Source organism: Myripristis murdjan, chromosome 9 (assembly GCF_902150065.1).
Source record: "Myripristis murdjan chromosome 9, fMyrMur1.1, whole genome shotgun sequence".
Classification (NCBI taxonomy): domain Eukaryota; kingdom Metazoa; phylum Chordata; class Actinopteri; order Holocentriformes; family Holocentridae; genus Myripristis; species Myripristis murdjan.
Genome location: NC_043988.1, coordinates 18653761 through 18671024, shown reverse-complemented (window position 1 = coordinate 18671024; position 17264 = coordinate 18653761). Strand labels below are relative to the sequence as shown.

General features: G+C 44.0%; 1 protein-coding gene across 3 annotated transcripts in view; it reads left to right on the top strand.

The window, feature by feature from the left end:
• Positions 1 to 16895, top strand: part of smtnb (smoothelin b) — a 52353-nt gene extending 35458 nt beyond the window's left edge. Inside the window, exons 11-20 of one of the 3 annotated variants that reach the window (XM_030059615.1) lie at positions 8029 to 8217; positions 8515 to 8590; positions 8877 to 8909; positions 9863 to 10042; positions 10492 to 10554; positions 10679 to 10760; positions 10845 to 11021; positions 11115 to 11241; positions 11427 to 11578; positions 14986 to 16895. In XM_030059615.1, the coding sequence (XP_029915475.1) occupies positions 8029 to 8217; positions 8515 to 8590; positions 8877 to 8909; positions 9863 to 10042; positions 10492 to 10554; positions 10679 to 10760; positions 10845 to 11021; positions 11115 to 11241; positions 11427 to 11578; positions 14986 to 15139 (1233 nt within the window). In that variant the 3' untranslated portion in view covers positions 15140 to 16895. Of the gene's footprint in view, positions 1 to 8028; positions 8218 to 8514; positions 8591 to 8876; positions 8910 to 9862; positions 10043 to 10491; positions 10555 to 10678; positions 10761 to 10844; positions 11022 to 11114; positions 11242 to 11426; positions 11579 to 13540; positions 13715 to 14985 lie in introns of all 3 variants that reach the window. The other 2 variants (XM_030059617.1, XM_030059616.1) reach the window with 2 other exon arrangements.
• The last annotated feature ends 369 nt before the right edge of the window (positions 16896 to 17264 follow it).

Below are 17264 nucleotides of genomic sequence, written 5' to 3'. Positions count from 1 at the left end.
CACACCTGTCTGTCCTCATCCACACCAATTACTGTCCAGCTGCACTTTAGCCTTTAAAATCACATGTTGACACGAGTTCATCATCACATCCTTTCTTGGAAGACTTCAAAACCAGGAGTTGCAACTCTCACCCTTGTTGTGTGCACTCTGATTGGCTAAGGCAGCGGTCAGGGTCGGATGTTGTTGGTAGGTGGTGGTTGTTGTTGATGAGTAGGGAGTACAAACCAGTGACCTCTAGGGTCATGAGGAGCAGCAAATGTGTTTCATTCCTTATCCTTCTCTAAGCTCCATGAAAGGCAGTGTACTCGTGAATGGAGAGTAGGGATTGAGTGGAGGGTGGAGAACAGACAAGTGCTCTGCTATTTAGTCTTTAATGGCTCTTTAATTCACCCCCTGGGGTTGAACACAGCAGTAATCTGGTTATGGGATCAGGGTGCTGGTTAATAAGGGTTAGGAGGCGGCTGCAGGGTGGATTTAAGGTGTTTGACTGACATGTTCTCCATCACTTGAGACACTTACACGCGGTCAGGTACAAACACAGATGCAACCGTGAAGTCTTTTTCATACATTGAATCAGGGAGAGGAAATGGATTGTGCAGGACATGCGGCGTTTACCTCACTGAGAAAATCACTATACGATAAGTACATGCAGGTAATCTCCTCATGCGGTGTAAATATATCTGATATTTGAAAGCATGCTGTAGATGTTCAAACTGAGTTGAAAAATAATGTCTTTTTATTGCAGAATGCAGTTGAAAGATTTGTGTCATTTGTTAAAAACCAAGTTGAATTTGTAGAATCTGTCAAAGTAAAAATTGTAAATGGAGATGATTTAAGGACAACTGCTTTATAAGCCCTTTTCATCCGATCAAACTTGGCCTTGACAGGCTGTGTGACCGGACAGACTTGGTTGTATGACTAAAAAAGTAGTGCTACGTACATGCAGCACTCAGTTTAATTTAGTTTTACTTATTGCAATACATTTGCATTGTAGCATATATGCTGTTAATACAGTTACTAATGCAACAGATGAAAAGATAGAAGTCATTGGTTTATGTAAAAACTTGGAAAACTAAACATTTTGTCTGAAAACCATTACTCGAGTACACTTCTGAAAAAGGTATGCATTTTTACTGTGTGCTAGGGTGGAGGTGTGTGGGTATGTGGGGGTAGTAACACACTGCACTGCGGTATATTTTCCTGCTTTTTTTGTCTTTTGCCCATCATATGCCATATGGCATACATTATAGCCTGGTACATGTATTAGTTACCAAGCATTAGTTAAGCCCTAAATTATTATCATCCTGCCAACTCCGTTGTCATTCATTACTGTTGGCAGGGAGGGTTAAGCCACAGACCTGAATATAAGCTGCAAAATGTAGTAGACTATGCATTAATGCATGCTAGTACCAGATGGTGTTTTAGCAGGTAATACAAATCACTGCATCACCTTATTGAATAGGCTTAATATGCATGCTTTCATATTTAGCTGTGGGACTATGACAGGCTTGATCTTGCATCTGATCTGCCACGCTTGCTCAGGTTATACCATGCAAACATGGAAGTGACTTGGCTAATGGGATTGTGAATGTCAGTAGGCATCAACTGCAGGAAGGCGGCTGAGCTACGTTCACACTGATCCAAAGACCACCTGTTCTCTGACTTTCTCTTGTCTAGTGGCATTTCAAAGTTGTGTGAGAGCTGATTAAGAACCTGAACGCCGGGGGGATTTCTATTGGACTGCATTGCCAGTACAAACTTGACATTTAGATGTTCTTTATAGCAAGGAGACTGTGTTCTTGTGAATGCAGTAACTTGTGGAACGTGTGAATTTTTTATGTGTTCCTTTTGTTATTATTGCTGTTTGTGTTCTGACCGAGGTAGCTCCTGTCGGGGACTTTGATCTGTTTGGGTGGTCTATGCTTTTCCACTGTGGTCTCAAAACCACCCAAAACGTCTACTATTTCCTTAGTAGTTTTTTATTATAATTGCAATAAAGCAAGATGGGTTAATTGCATGTTACAGTCAAGATGCTGGTGGCCTTGTGACAGAGTGATTAAGAGTACATTACGGACAGGTGAGACTGGCTGCAGCTGTTCCTTCTCATCTCAGTTGTCCATCCAAACGCACTGCTGCCATTGGGCCTTGGACACAAATATAAATAATGCCATCGCTTCATATCCAGGCTGATGACAGGACAGTCAGTCTCCTTCCTGTAGGGATGGAGATTACTGCACAACCCCAAGTCACATTGGTAAGGTGCTGCCAAAACATGTCATCCCCAGTGTCACTGTAACATAAAGGGATAAGCACCCCATTGTTAACATACCACTGATCTCTTACACATGCCGGTTACCCAACCACTTCACATGTGTTGTGGACTAACGCCTGGTTCACAGACTGGGGTGCATGCTGTCTGGAAGAACCTATGTGGATTTTATCAGTAAAATAATCTGTTAAGTCTGAGGAGCCATTATGTTTTATTACCAGCTAGATTTAAACTTCCCTAAGAGCATTTCCCCCCGTTGTCATGTTGGCTCATCTCTGGAGTGGTGCCTAACTGAAGTCTCTGCATTGCTTTATTGCTGAGCTCGGGATGAAGCTGCACCACAGTATTTTTAGAAACACTCTTTCTAAATAGCAACAGAGGGTTTATGATAGCACAGACATTCTCCCATCTAAGAGACTGAAGACATACATTTCTATCTGACTCACACTACTACAAAATGCTGCAAAATGCAGTATGGTTTGTGTGTACACTATCTAGTGTCTCTCTCTCTCGCTCTCTCTGACCTTCTCACTCTCTCTTTCTCCTTCTTTTGCTCTATCATGCTCACTTTTGCACTGGCCAGTCATAGTTCTCTCTGCTCTCTGTAGAGGCCATATTCTTTCTGGGAACTGTTCTGCTTTCCTATAAATCCCAGGAACAACCACTGTTGTCAGCGGTCACAAGCTGTGTCCTTCACACAATTTTCCACTGAGATATAAAGTTGATCAAGAGATGTATGATTAGAACTCCATTGTCATGCCAGTCCCGATTATTCAGAGCTTAGATGATTAGCACAGTATGCTTATGGGTAGAGAAAATAAGAATATGAATTGACCATTGACTGAATTATTAGGCTATTTGGGTATCCACATGTTACAGTGACAATCCACCAGTTTTTGTGTGCTCTTTAAAATCAGCATAATGCTCATGTAGCACTGACACGTCAGCAAGAACCTACACATTTAATCACACGTGATTGTATAACCTTGTACTTCTAATCAATGACTCAGTGCAGAAGATATATGAGCTTTAGATTTATCTGCCTCGGCTGTAATCTGCCAAAAGAGTCCCGGTAAGCATTTGATAGATGTACTTGAACTCCTTACTGTATGAGCAATGTACACACACATAAAGACACGGCCGTGTATCAGTGCTCTTGGAGAGCATTCAACTTGACACACAAAGCACTTGAGGCATCCTCATGAGCAGCAGCTGGAGGGATCACTGTTCTGTTCTATGTCAGTAAGCCTAAAACAAATCCTAGAAGGGCTGAGCTGTCCTTCCCAAGAACCTTGCCCAAGCCTGGCAGGACTGGGATTTAAATCTGCCTCACCACAGTGGTCACCCAGCCTGTTCTGCTGCTGCCTGAAACACTGTCCTTCATGGACGGATCTTCCCTCTGGAGGTCTGCCCTCTGGACCAGTCATGTAACTTAACTGACCCAATTTGAAAAACAGTAAAACACTAATGTATAACTCTCAACTCAGCCCAGGCCCAGAGCCTCGTCAAATGCCCTAGTCGCCTGCCAATCGAGGTGTGAAGGACAAGGCTCTAAATAAAAGGAAAGTTGAAAGAGGGAGGGGGGAGTTTTCTGAATTGTTGCCACTACTGTTCCCCCTCAGACCTCCGCCAGTCCCCCAGGCCTGACTGGCTCAGTGGAATAATGGCTGGGCCAGTGATAAATAGACATGTCCATAGCACCTGAGAAAAAAGGGGGGGCTGGGGCTGCTGCTGCCTTGGAAACGAGATTCCTTGCATGCTCATTGGCTGACAGGGTGTAGACCACTAAAGAGGGGAGATTTGCTGGGGGTATAAAGAACGTGTGTTGTTTTGGAAGGTCTCTGTAAACAGGCAGACAGAGAGGAAACGTTCTACCCCTCCCATTTCAGGCAAAGGCCACAACCTTATCATTTTTCTACTCTTAGATCCTATTTTTTACACTCTGGGACACTTAAGTGGTTTAGAGAAAAAAAAAAAAAAGGAGTTTGCATCTCTTTGAAAAAGGACGGGTGTTTCAGCATAACTGGTCAGTGTGTAACGGGTGACATTGAGTGCAGCTGGCCTGGCCATGCCTGGGGTGAACCTGGACTTTCTCCCAGCCTCGGAGGATTCAGAGGCATTAGGCAGCCCAGATAGCCTTTGTGCTGAATCTGGCCTGGAGGAGGTGATTGGAGATCTGCTTGCTCAGGAGCAGGTGGAAGATGTAGAGGAGGAGGTTGGAGAAGGCAGTTTTGAGTTAACATTGCGCTGTGCAGTGGGCGAGATCCACAGTGACCTGCAGGCCTTTGGAAAGCAAGTGGATGCCCGGCTGAAGGAGGCAGCAGCCCAAGTGGCTCCACTGGCCAAGGCCTTGGCCAGCCTGCAAGAGGAGAACCTGAGACTGAGGATTCAGCAGGAGAGACTTGTGAGGCAAGTGGAGGCCCTGTGCCAGGTAATGGGCCTACCCGAATCCCTAATACACACACTGCCCAACCCTGAGAGCTCACACTCCATTCTATGTGGAACCAGTACTCCACCTAGCCCGACGCAGGATACTTCATCCTGTGCACCCCAGGATACTTCTTTCCATGACTCCCAGGTTACTTTATCCTGTGCAGCTGAAGGTAGTCCATCTAGCACAGCCCAAGATGCTCCATCCTGCACACCCCAAGATACTCCATTTAGTACAGCCCAGGATACTGTATCTAGCACATCCAAGGATACAGCATCCTGCGAACCCCAGGATTCCCCATTGGCGATACATGAGAATATGCCGCCTTGCACATCCCAGGATACTGCATCCAGCACACCCTTGGGTGCTCCATTCAATGCACCCCTGAGCACTCCAACTAATGGACCCCTGGACACCCCATCAGGCATGCCTGCAGAGCCTAAACCATGTGTCCAGGACTCAGAGTCCATGTCCAATGGGACAAACGCACTTCAGAATTCCAAGCCTGAGTCTGAGACTGAGCCAGCACCAGTTTCTCACCCTCCCACCTTTGCAACACGTCGCTCCTCCTCTGCTCCCTGTTTGATGGGAAACATTTCTCGCAGCAACAGCTTGGTACACCTCTCTTTTAAGTTTCTGTTTATGTCCCCTTTTTAATCCACATAAGGTGAAACAAGGATAATAATGGATCAGTAGGTTGGCTATGAGACAGCTGTTCTTTCTCATCTCATCTATGAGTTACATATGCCATATTCAGTGACACTTTTTACTCTCCTCAACTAATTTTTAGCTGTTGAATTCATTCAACTTTAACAAAGCTTGACCATCTCAGGTTTTGCCAGATTGTGTTTATGTGTGGGACTTATCTGCCATAGTGACATTTGTCACTGAGGTATTCCAATCCTTTAATACCATGGGTTTATTATCGTGACCTGGCTAGCACTAGTGCAGACAGTATATGTGTTGTGTACGTGCAGGTATGTGTTCTGTTGGGGAAATGTGCACACAGTTCCTGGTTTAGGAAATGGTAAACACGCTTTTTGTCATTTTGTCTGAGGAGCAACAGTCTGACCATAACATCCCTGGTTTCTTGTTCAAACTGTCCCTCTCTCTTTCTGACTAATGCTCTAAACATTATTTTTGACTGTCAGTCTTTGAAACGGATCAACATGATAGCAGATATACCTCTGCCCCACAGCTGCCTATGTTCCCATCTTCCACACTGTCCACTTTTGCAAGACCATGAGTTGTCCGCAGCATTATTATTTTTTTTTTTCCCCTAACGAGCCATAAATGAAAAGTTTTTTACTTGTCTGGCTCCTGTACAAGAATGAAATACAAGATCTGAGATCAGCTACGTCATGCTGCTCTCTGCTGCTTTCAGATCACACTGTTATAGACGTATGTTCCTGTTAGAAAGAACGACACAGAATTTCATACAATTGACATCATAAACAATTGGCATATATCATTATCACTCTTGATTTATCCCTCTTTTTAACTTCACAGTACCTTGAAATCAAATAACAAAATCCCCAGTGGCATCATATTCAGTTATTCAGCTGGACAAAACTCATAGTCCAGTCTAATCCTGCAAAAACAACTGGGTCTGCCAATCAGCTGCTGCAGTACAAGTGATAGGCTTCTCATTAAGTTGATCCCCTCCCTAAACATATGACTATGATGTATGAAGGCTGACCTTATGTAATCATTCATTGCACGTGTTATAGCAGATTTACATAACTCTGAGTCGTCAGCTATTTTATAAACTCATCAGAGAAAACTGTACTGTAGCTCACCAGAGTGAAGTGAAAATAGAGATTGTATTCCTTTTTCTGTAGAGAAGGAACTTGAAAGCAATGTTTTAGCACAACAGTTACTCAAATGACCAAAAGGAATGTAAAAGCTATATTAATCATGACTGCATTACCAAGGATGACTTACCATTGTATCAGAAATTCTCTCACTAGCCCTGTGCACATTCTCTCATTGCTTGACTTAAAGGCCTTGTTTGGCTGTGTTGTGTCCAAAAACATTCCTCTGCGGTCAAGTGCCTCTCAGTCAAATCTATCCCATGGGTCATGGCTTTCTGTGTCCAGAAACCCTTAAAACCAGGGGCCACCCTTGATCACACAGCACAGGCTCTGCTGGGCATTGTCCCTCTTTAGCTGGACCTGGCCTGGCTGGGGCCCTCAGAGGACAGGGCAGGGCGATTGCTGATGGGGCCGGGGCCAGCTGTCTGCGCTATATCTGGACCTGGACTCAATTACAACAAAAGCAGTGAGGCCAGACTCAGCCAGAACCCTGTCTGCCACAGACCATCAACACCATGTGAAAATTTAAGAGGTGTTATCTATAGGCTTTATGGTCACTCAGAGCACACTGGTAGATAGCCAAACCTATGTTAATGAACTATAATGTTATGTTTATGCTCATCAGCTCCACTTCCTCTTCAGCAATGGATGTATAGTAAACATAGCTCCCCCTCTTAACACAACTTTTTTTTTTTTTAGTTCTGCTCCTGCGGTAACTGCCTCTAGCACAGCTGCTCCCTCTCTGGCATACATTCCAGTGCCCTTAATAAAAGGGCTGGGATGTTTTCCTCAGAGTTTATGTCGGGTAATGCAGCATGCCAGCCTTATAGCCACGGTGATGCACTAAACCTGTCACATAAACTCTTGGTTCATAGGAGCTTTGTACCATTTAGACACTCACTGTGTCAGTCAAAGTGTGTGAACTAAGTTTTGTGACTAGGCAGAAATGTCTAGGTCTTATCCTGCATCCTGCTCTCACTTCCTGATGCTTAGGATCACTGTCACTGGCAAGGCCGGAAGGCAGAGAATCTGGAAGAAATGAGCGAAGATGAATAGGTCGTCTTGGTACAAGACAGAGATCATTGTCAAAAGACACTTGAGACACTCAGGCCTGTTATATCCTAAATGTCACTCTGTCATAAATGTCAGCAAGTCTTGGTGACGGTTGTCGCCCAGCTATAGATTGGCATCCACTTGACAGTCCCGCTTTTGTTCCATCTCTTTACTGTCCTCATTTGTCCTTATTTCGTATGGGTTATGGGTACATGGTTTCTAACTACCTGCATGAGGTTGGCCTCCAGGTTTTTGGATACCTCTGGCAACCCTCAGCTGGCAACACAAATGTATCTAACTGAAGCCACACTTTTGAGCTGAACATGAAATTGTTATACAGACAATAACGTCTACATATGTGCCTGCTGAGACTAATAAATGACATCTCATCTCATTCTGCATGTGTGTGCATGTGTGTGTGCTCTCCTTCATGGTGTGTGTCTGTGTGTGTGTGCGTGCAGATGGAGACGGAGCCTGTCCTGGCCTCTGAGCCCATATTTTCAGTTGGACCATCTGTCCAGGTGGCCTGTCATGTCCCAGCCATCCCCAACGGCTCCACAACCGCTCAGCCCAAACCTGATGAATGCTCTGGGAAACTGACTGCAGAACAACTAGCTGCCATTGAGGATGAAGAACTCCTTGACAAAATGGTACTTCACACCTCACTACGATTGCATATTGTCTAGATTTAATAGCACCATGTTGTAACAAATGCAGCCAAGTTGTAACAAATACAGCCACTTCAGTTGTACACTGACTTTGTGTATAAAAGCTAAATGCCAGCTATGTGAGTGTATATTTGGAAAGGACACATCCCAGTGTGTGTGTGTATGCGCAATGCTATGTTTGCAGTGCATGCATAAATATAGAGACGTGCCACTGTGGCTTTTTGTGAAGACGGGCCTCTCTCTCATTGTTTCCATTTGCCTTTTTTTTCCCTTGAACAGCTCGATGAGTCAAAAGACTTTGAGGAGAGAAAGTTGATCCGTGCAGCCATGAGGGACCTTCGTAAGAGAAAGAGAGGTGAGAGAGAGAGACGAAAGGAAAGCCATCACTCAATCCACATTCAAATGTTTCATCTTCACGCTTTCTTTCATGACTGATTCCTCTCAAAACCTTATACCTCATTTTTCAACATGCTTGGTCCTTTTTATTTTATTTTTTTCATGATTATCAGTGCCATTTTCTGTCTTCAACAAATTATATCACTGATTACACAAAGCTGTCAAATCATCCTTTTCGATTCTCTTATTCTCTGCTTTCACAAATATTTATCTATATCTATATGTATTATCTATTCTGCCTTCAGAGGCCATGCTGGGATGTACTCAAGAGGAAATAGGTAGGCGGGGTTGGTGTGCAGTGTGGATTAACATTTTATATGTGCCTGCGTTTGTCTTTTTTGAGTGTATAATCCTGTCATCGTCAAACCAGTGAAATTATTTGACTCTTTAAACTCTTAACATGGACTGTTATCATTTACACCTGCAAGAGAGCATCAACACTGACGAGGCCGTTTGGTGGACGATGATAACATGCATGAATCTATTTTTCTGGTCCATGTTGAAGTATCTTGCACTCAACTCAGCGTGTTGTATTAATGACATTGAAATGTCTCGCAGTTCAGTTTGTTTGTCTTGTCAAAACCACTCACCATATCGTTCCACCTAATGTCTGATTGTGTTGAGCTCATTGTTCAAACCCCCAGTCGGAGTTGGTGCAGTCAGTGCCACAAAGCACCAAAAGAGAACCCTGCTTGTCTTACTTCCCCAGTTTGCCCTAACATCTGTGAATATGGCATCAGATCTTTGACAGCGTCAAACAAAGCGCTCAAGAGTTGATCTCTTTAGAATGTATTTAAACTCATCAAGGTAAATTAACATGTAAGACTGGAAGATGCTGGAGGTAAGCAGCGGAGGTGTTAAAGTATCAGTATCCTGGACATTGCTGGTTGGACTTGGACAGCTCTCCACAGGGAGCAGAGCCTGTTTGCTCTCTTTGATCTGTGGTGTTTGTACAGTAGGTATCACTTGACAGCTTTGGCTCACTGTCAGCCCCCCCACCTGCAGGTGTTTGTGTGTGTGTGTGTGTGTGTGTGCAGTGGAATTTTATGGTACCATGGAAAGTCTCCCGAAAAGTATCACCTAGAATTTGGAAGCCCAGTTTAATCCGTCTTTGTGGCAGTCAGATGAGGTGCTGTCAGTTTGTTTAGGGCCTCTTGTCCTCCTCCTCTTTTTCCACTGACATCATCTCTCTGCCTTCCCCATCTCTCAAACCCCCTCTCCTCCATCCCAGACCAGAGAGAGAAGGAGCGTGAAAGCCGTCTGCAGGAGCTCCGGCAGCAGAGAGAGGAGCGTGCACAGAAAGGTCGCGCAGGTGCCGGAACAGGAGAGGTGGTGATGAGGAAGGTGGAGAAGTCAGCAGATGGCTCCACCCTCAGCCAACTCACCAAAACAGACCGCTTTGCGCAGTCTGGTAGGCAAAAGCACTGACTTAGTTATTACAGACACACACATAATCTTACTTTGGCTTTTTTTTTAATTATTATTCCTTCTTTGCTGTGCTTCTCTTTTATCTTCACTTTTCTTTACCTTTCTTTTCAGCCTTTATTTAAACAGGCAATTGAAAACAAATTATTATTTACAATAACAGCTTTTTGCTAGGTTGGGCAATTGCAGGGAAAGGGGACACAACATAACAGGGAGGCAAGACAAGAAAGGTAGGAGTTGACAGAGTGCAACAGAAATGAAAACTGAAACGTTGAGAGACACTTCAGGACTTAGAGACAGCAGCACCATAACAAATGCCACCATCCACAAAAGGGACACGACTCAATATTTTGAACATTTTGCAAAAAAATAAGGAACATGTTTTAAGGACACTGGCAGCCATAAAAGTGACACAATCATTTAAAATGTGTTTAGATGATGGCAGTAGATCAACGCGCAGCACCATCATGGAGGCCAGTTATGTGCAGAAAACAGACAGTAAGTCTTTTTTATTCCCCTTGTCCATTAAATCATTATCAGCGTACTCATGACAGTATTACCACCACTATCATTTATATGGCTGTGTAGTTTTTACCATAACATGTTTGTCTCTGCGTTCCAGGAGGGACAGTCCAGTCTAAATCGTATAGCTACACCTCCTCCTCCTCCTCCTCCTCCTCCAGCACAACCAAGAAAGTGGGCAGGTGGGTGATGAAACAGCAAGTTAAACTTTAGTTGAACCTATGCACATTCACAAATTAAGTCAGCTGATCTTCTCCCTGCCTCAGTGTGTTTGATCGGGAGGATGACACGTCGTCTCGCGGTGGCAGCAGCGGGTTGGCGGCCGTGGAGCGAAGGCAGGCCGAGAGGCGCAAGGAGCTGATGAGGGCTCAGACTCTGCCGAAGACCTCCGCCATGCAGGCCCGCAAAGCCATGATCGAGAAGCTGGAGAAGGAGGGAGGCGGGTAAGGATGAACAGAAAAGCAGCACAACCAAAGAAAGAAAAGGAACATGTCAGAGCGTGTAAATATTAACACAAAGCCCTGTCTTTAATTTAGCCCTGGGAATCAGGCAATCGCCAAGGTAAACAAGGTTCAGCGTTCCACCAGCTTTGGTGTGCCCAACGCAAACTCCATCAAGCAGATGCTGCTGGACTGGTGCCGTGCCAAGACGCGCTCATATGAGGTTAGCCAACGGGCCACTGCGCCCCACCGTGCCCTCACTCTTTGAAATGTCAGCCAATAAAGTAATTAAGGCGAGATTGCGCCAAGACAAGTAATTAGATTAGCTAGTATTTTCCTACTTTGGGAACATTTCCGCCTCTTATTTATTACCACCTCCATACCCATTCTGTTTTTCTTCTCCCGCAGAATGTGGATATTCAGAATTTTTCATCCAGTTGGAGCAATGGCATGGCGTTCTGTGCCCTGGTTCACAATTTCTTTCCTGAGGCTTTTGACTACAACTCACTCAGCCCCAGCAACCGCAGGCAAAACTTTGAGGTGGCCTTCAGCACTGCAGAGTGAGTACACACACAAAACCTGTTTGTCCCACATACATGTACACTAACCACATCAGTTTTGAGATTTTGTAAACTGCGACTGCGAGTGGGAGCCCCAACCATCTCACTTTCACTCATGAGCAAACCGCATCAGTCGTAGCGGACCTGGGTTTTGTTAAGCTTGGCACAGAAAATGTGAAGAATATGTGAGGAAACCAATGGACGAATATCCCGTAAGCTACCGCCGGCTCAGCTTTCCACTCACAGGCTGGAAGATATAGACGATATCTTCCAACCCAGGTATTCACGCAAAATGAAAATGAAACAATCCAAGCCAAACAGTTTTGCTACGCTCGTCCTTGCCCAAACCAACACATTGCTCTATCTTTGTATTGTACAGATTTGATCTCATCTCTTCCTCGTTCTTCCCTGAGTACGTATGTTTTACCTTTGTAAAACCCACCTTCACCTCTGGTTCAGTGAGGTGTTGTTGAATGCTGAAATCTGCTCTCAGCCCCAGTTGCACCTCAGTAAATGTCCGCTGACTGCCAGACACTGAATGGAGATCAAAGTGTTTTTGAATGTTGGGTGGAAAGATACACACCAGTGTCTGTCAACACAGAGAGAAGCCTGGATTACCAATGAGATGTGGATGCCGTATGCCTGCCATCCCATCCTGCACTGATGACGGCGTGTTAACTCTCCATGTCTCTCTCAGGTGTATCAGGTCACGTCAAGGCTGAGCGACGTTACTACTCCCGCACTAATTCCTCCGCCTCTAAAACTCCACTCCCCGTCTGTCCTCTACTATGAGTAACTGCTGTGACACCCTCCTCCTCCATCTCGCTCAAAACCAGCGTCCGATGAGCAAATCCACGCCGAACAGCCATCAGGTCAAACAGGAAGAGCACTCGGCCTCGCTTCAGATGTTTCCCTTACTTTGCCCCCCCCTCCTAATTTCGCTCTCTCTTCCGCCTTTTCTCTTTCTTTACTTCCTCTCCTCTCATCCCTCTTGGATGTGGTCACACCATTCCAACTTGTGATGTTCCCTCCCTCGTGTGTGTGCGCCACGTTCACATGCTGAAAAGTAGGATTGTGACGATGTTTGATGCTGCTGCTGATGAAAATATCGACACCGGACTGCCACCAAACCCGCCCTCCCTCCCCCCACCGTCCTTCCATATTTGTGTTGCACTATCACTCACTTCCCCGTGCACTTCACACCTCTCCACCAGTTTAAAGTAATTTGGAAACCCAACACAAACACAGACACTCACCTGCCCACACACCATCCTGAGCACCAATGTGTGTGTGTGTGTGTTTTTTTTTTTTTTTTTTTTTTCTATTGTAGAGTCACCCTGTGGTCAAATCTTCATGTATTTGCAGGATCCTTGTTGTTTTTTTCAAAGCGTCTTGTATTTGTTTGTGAGAATACAAAGCCGTATTGTAATGGTTATGCCTTTCAAGTCCAAAGTCTCTTGTCTCAGTGCACCGAAAAAAACAACAAAGCAAACAAAAAGGCTAAATGAGCATCACCCGACGCTCATTTGACGTTTTGTTTTGTCTTGTGTGTGTGCGTGTGTGCGTGCCACATACTGTACGTATCATGATGTTCATGATGCATGTCAACTCATGGATATATCTGTCAACACAGAGAATGTAATGTTATTGTTTCTTTTTGTGTCTTTTCTCTCTCCCTCTCTGTCCTTTCACCCTGAATCTTTTCATTGTGGCTGCTCACTGCTATTTCTTTTTTTTTTCTTCTCCTTCCTTTCTGTCCCCACACTCCCATTTCACTTTGTCTACTATTTCTGTCCTGTTTCCTTTCTTTCCTTCTGTCTGTGATTCACTTTGGTCCCTTTCTACTTTGTTTCTGTCCACATTGGACTTCCCTCCTCTCCTCTGCTCTCCTCTCTTCCTCCTCCCTGCCCCAACTCCCTCCCTCCTCTCTCCTCCTGCTCCCTGTCCTGGGCGCGGGTGCAGGAAGCTAGCAGACTGTCCCCAGCTGCTGGATGTGGACGACATGGTGAAGATGCGTGAGCCGGATTGGAAGTGTGTGTACACATACCTGCAAGAGTTCTACAGGGGCCTGGTGCAGAAGGGCCTGGTTAAAACCAAAAACTCCTAGACTCGCACCCCACCCAAATTGAACTCATGGTGAGAGAGGGGCAAGACTACAAAGGAACCTCACACTGGTTCTGAGAGACTTAACGGGGTGGAGTGTGACTGCGTGTGTGTGTGTGTGTGTGTGTGTGTGTGTGTGTGTGGGTGTGTGTGTGTGTGTGGGTGTGTGCACAAGTGAGCAGGTATGTTTTTAGTTGTTGATATGATTCATATCGAGGGTTTGTCATGGAGGATTATGGGTGTTTTCTCCTTTATGTTTATCTGAAGCTTCTGAAGTCTGAAGAACCAAACATGGCGTGTGTGTGCATGTGTACGTGTGTGTATGTGTGTACATGTCAGCATGCCCAGACTATAGGCTAGGCAGAGAGCCAGGCATCAGTGCTCCCCATCTGCAGCTCCAAACTTTAAAAGGAACTGCTCTATCAGAGTGTTAAACAGAGGAACTGAGAAACAAAGCAGAGAGCAGAGAAGCTATGTGTTGTGTCGTATCCACTGACTTTGTATCTAGTGTGAGGTTACATGTGTTTATGCACTTGCCTTGTAAAGCCTTTTGAAGTTGCCATGCCCCAGTGTAGACTGACCTATCTTAAATCAAAATCTAAAAAGGCAAAAGAATTAGGTCTTGTGGTTGACATCGACTTTGTCATTTATGCATCTGCAATTCCGGTAGACTCCCAACTAAAAGGCTCCCATAACATCAGTTTGTTTGAATAAGAAGTCTCATTTACACGAGTGCCTGGGGGTTTATACGGCGATAATGCCACCCTGTGGTCATTTTCTGCATGGCTCACATGTGGAGTCATCGTCCCAGAAATCGTTTTTTAATGGCATACAGTGCATTAGTGAAGCCTTGTGTATTTAGAGCGAGCTTTTAACAGATTTGCCACACAGTGCTTTGCTCAAAACAGAAATAGAACAAAAACAAGAGTCATGGAAACAAGAGACAGAATGAGTCGAAGAACCCTAACAAACAGGACTAGAGCTTGTCAGTGCAGGTATGTGTGTGTGTGTGTGTGTGTGTGTGTGTGTGTGTGTGTGTGTGTGTGTGTTAGAGCCTGTGCACACCCACATGCACAGTGTATGTGTGAGTGGGTATGGGATTAGCCTATTTTTCAGTGTTAACATGAGTCATTTCTGGCTGCAGCCATTGCAGTGGTTTGGTTAGTGACTATAAGTAAGCACATGATGGAGGGATGAGGAAACAGTATGAAGGTTTGGAAATCTCCATCTCTCCCCCTCGCCTCTCCTACTAGTTCACCTTCATCTCTCTCATGCAACCTGTCTCTTGTATGCCTGTCTCTCAGGACCTTTGCCAACTGCATGCCCTTGCTGGAGGTGGAGGACATGATGATCATGGGTAATAAACCCGACTCCAAATGTGTCTTCACCTACGTACAGTCTCTGGTCAACCACCTGCGCAGATACGAGATGTCCATGGGTCGCCCCTCTGACCTCTGACCTGTGCACAGAACGCGTTCATCCCCGTAGTTGCGTTCAGCACGGGATAGCAACCAGTCAGTACCCCTTTCTTCACAAGGCCTGATGCACCCCTTCCCCAAATCCCACAGCCCCTCCGAACACCGTCCTCCCCAGCCAAGACTCGACGATGCAGGTGACAGACTCGCACGTCTGTAATGGACACGTTGGAGATAGTGCGTGTGTGTTTGTGTGAGTCAGTTTGCTGATTATATTTTTTGGCAGTGGTAACTCAGTGCAAAAAATTTCTTAATATAAAGTCCCACAGTCTTCAGCAAGGGAGTGCCAAAATTATATGCATTAGGGCATCTTTTAAGCTTTAAAATTTTATATAACATTTTTTTTTGTACTCAGACTCAGTGTCGTAACTGGTAATATTCAGCATTGTGCGTTGTGTGTTGCTGGTGCGTATTGACAGACCCCAAAAAATGCACAAGAGAAAATATTTTACAGTGTTCACCTTTTTAAATTATTTATACCAACTCTTTTTTTTTTTTTTTTTTTTTTTTGTCCTGCTACACTTTTGTAACTGTTGTAATTTGATGCCAAGAAAACTATATTCATAACCACAAGATGCACCTCTGCCTCATGTCAGGTTCACTCTGGTACTGTTAGATGTTTTTTTTTTTTTTTTTTTTTTTTTTCCAAAATGTGCATGCTTTTCAAAACGTATTTACTTGAATTATTTTAAATAGTCCTTACTGTTGTCATCATTTAGCATATTACTATTTAATTTAATTCTTGAGCGCTGGGATGTTTATTCTCTGTAGTCCAAACAAATGCAACATCAGTGTGCAGTCCAAAGCTGAGTGAGCGTGCTACAGTGCTACTGAGAACCTGGTTCAGTCTTTTCAGTGTGTAACACAGTATATTATGGTATTACGGTATGGTTTTATGCTAACACAGATTGCTTCCATGGGTCTGTATTTTTAAGTGACCCACTTCTTGTAACCTAAATCTCACATGCATTATCAGGTAGAAAAAGCAATTAAGAAGAGCGGGTGACAGTCTCCCTCTCAGTTGAAGTGTTTTCTGAGATCATACGGCTACATTATATTGGTTTTGGATGTTTCATGTTTCATATAGGTTGACTTGACAACAGGATGTAAAAAATATCGCATCGATGTTCCCATCACCACATCCCTGCCAAACACACACACTCACACACAGCTCTTTTAGTGGGCTCTTTATTTATGCTTGGGTAGAGTTTTTGAAATATATTATTTTTATTTTGTTAGTGTGTACATTATGCTTTACGTTTTGTTTAGGAAGAAATCTATGAGCCCAAGCTAGCACATTGTTTTAGGAAATAATTGAGGCAATATTGCAGGTTTTTGGGCCCAATGAAAGCTGGCTTTCAGCTGAGTCAATTACAAGTAAACATGAATGAGGAACATATTTTATTGCCAGTGTACTGTATATTGTATAACCTAAAGCTAAGGAAAACGGATAAGGAAAAAGTTCAATTCCACTTGTACAATTAAGGTTCTTTTAACAAGATTTCGAAAATGTGGTTGTTTTGAGAGCTATATTGATGTGACTCATTTGTTTATTCTCTATTTTAGTGGATTTAGAGTAATTATTTGAAAAGTATTCCAGTGCTGCCACCTCAGAAACAAAGACCCTCTACAAAGCATTGAATCCTGTACATACAAGCTTAAACACTTTGTCATAATTTCATGTTTCTGTGCACCACAGTTAAATGTGAATTGACAATTAAACCAATTCAAGAACTGAACACAGTTGTGGGCGATTAATGTTTTGAATGCTTACACTCTGCACCTAATTTGATGCTGTGATTTTCATTTAATTCATCTCCAATACCTGTTTACTGCTGTTCAGGATCACAGGAGGTTGGTGGCTTCTCTGAATTCTCTGAACAGCTCTGAGCAAGGAAGGAACAGAAACTTTTATCTTAGGAGGTGTGGTTGACCCTGTTGCTAGGAACAATTCATTCTTTAAAAAAGGTGTGATAAATAAATAAAAGCACTCGTAGTGATAATGGACCTAGAATGGGCAGTGAAATCAATAGGCCTAGTCACAGAATTTAGTATCTATTAAGATTATGATTTTATGTAATGAACATATATGTTGAAAAAATATTGTA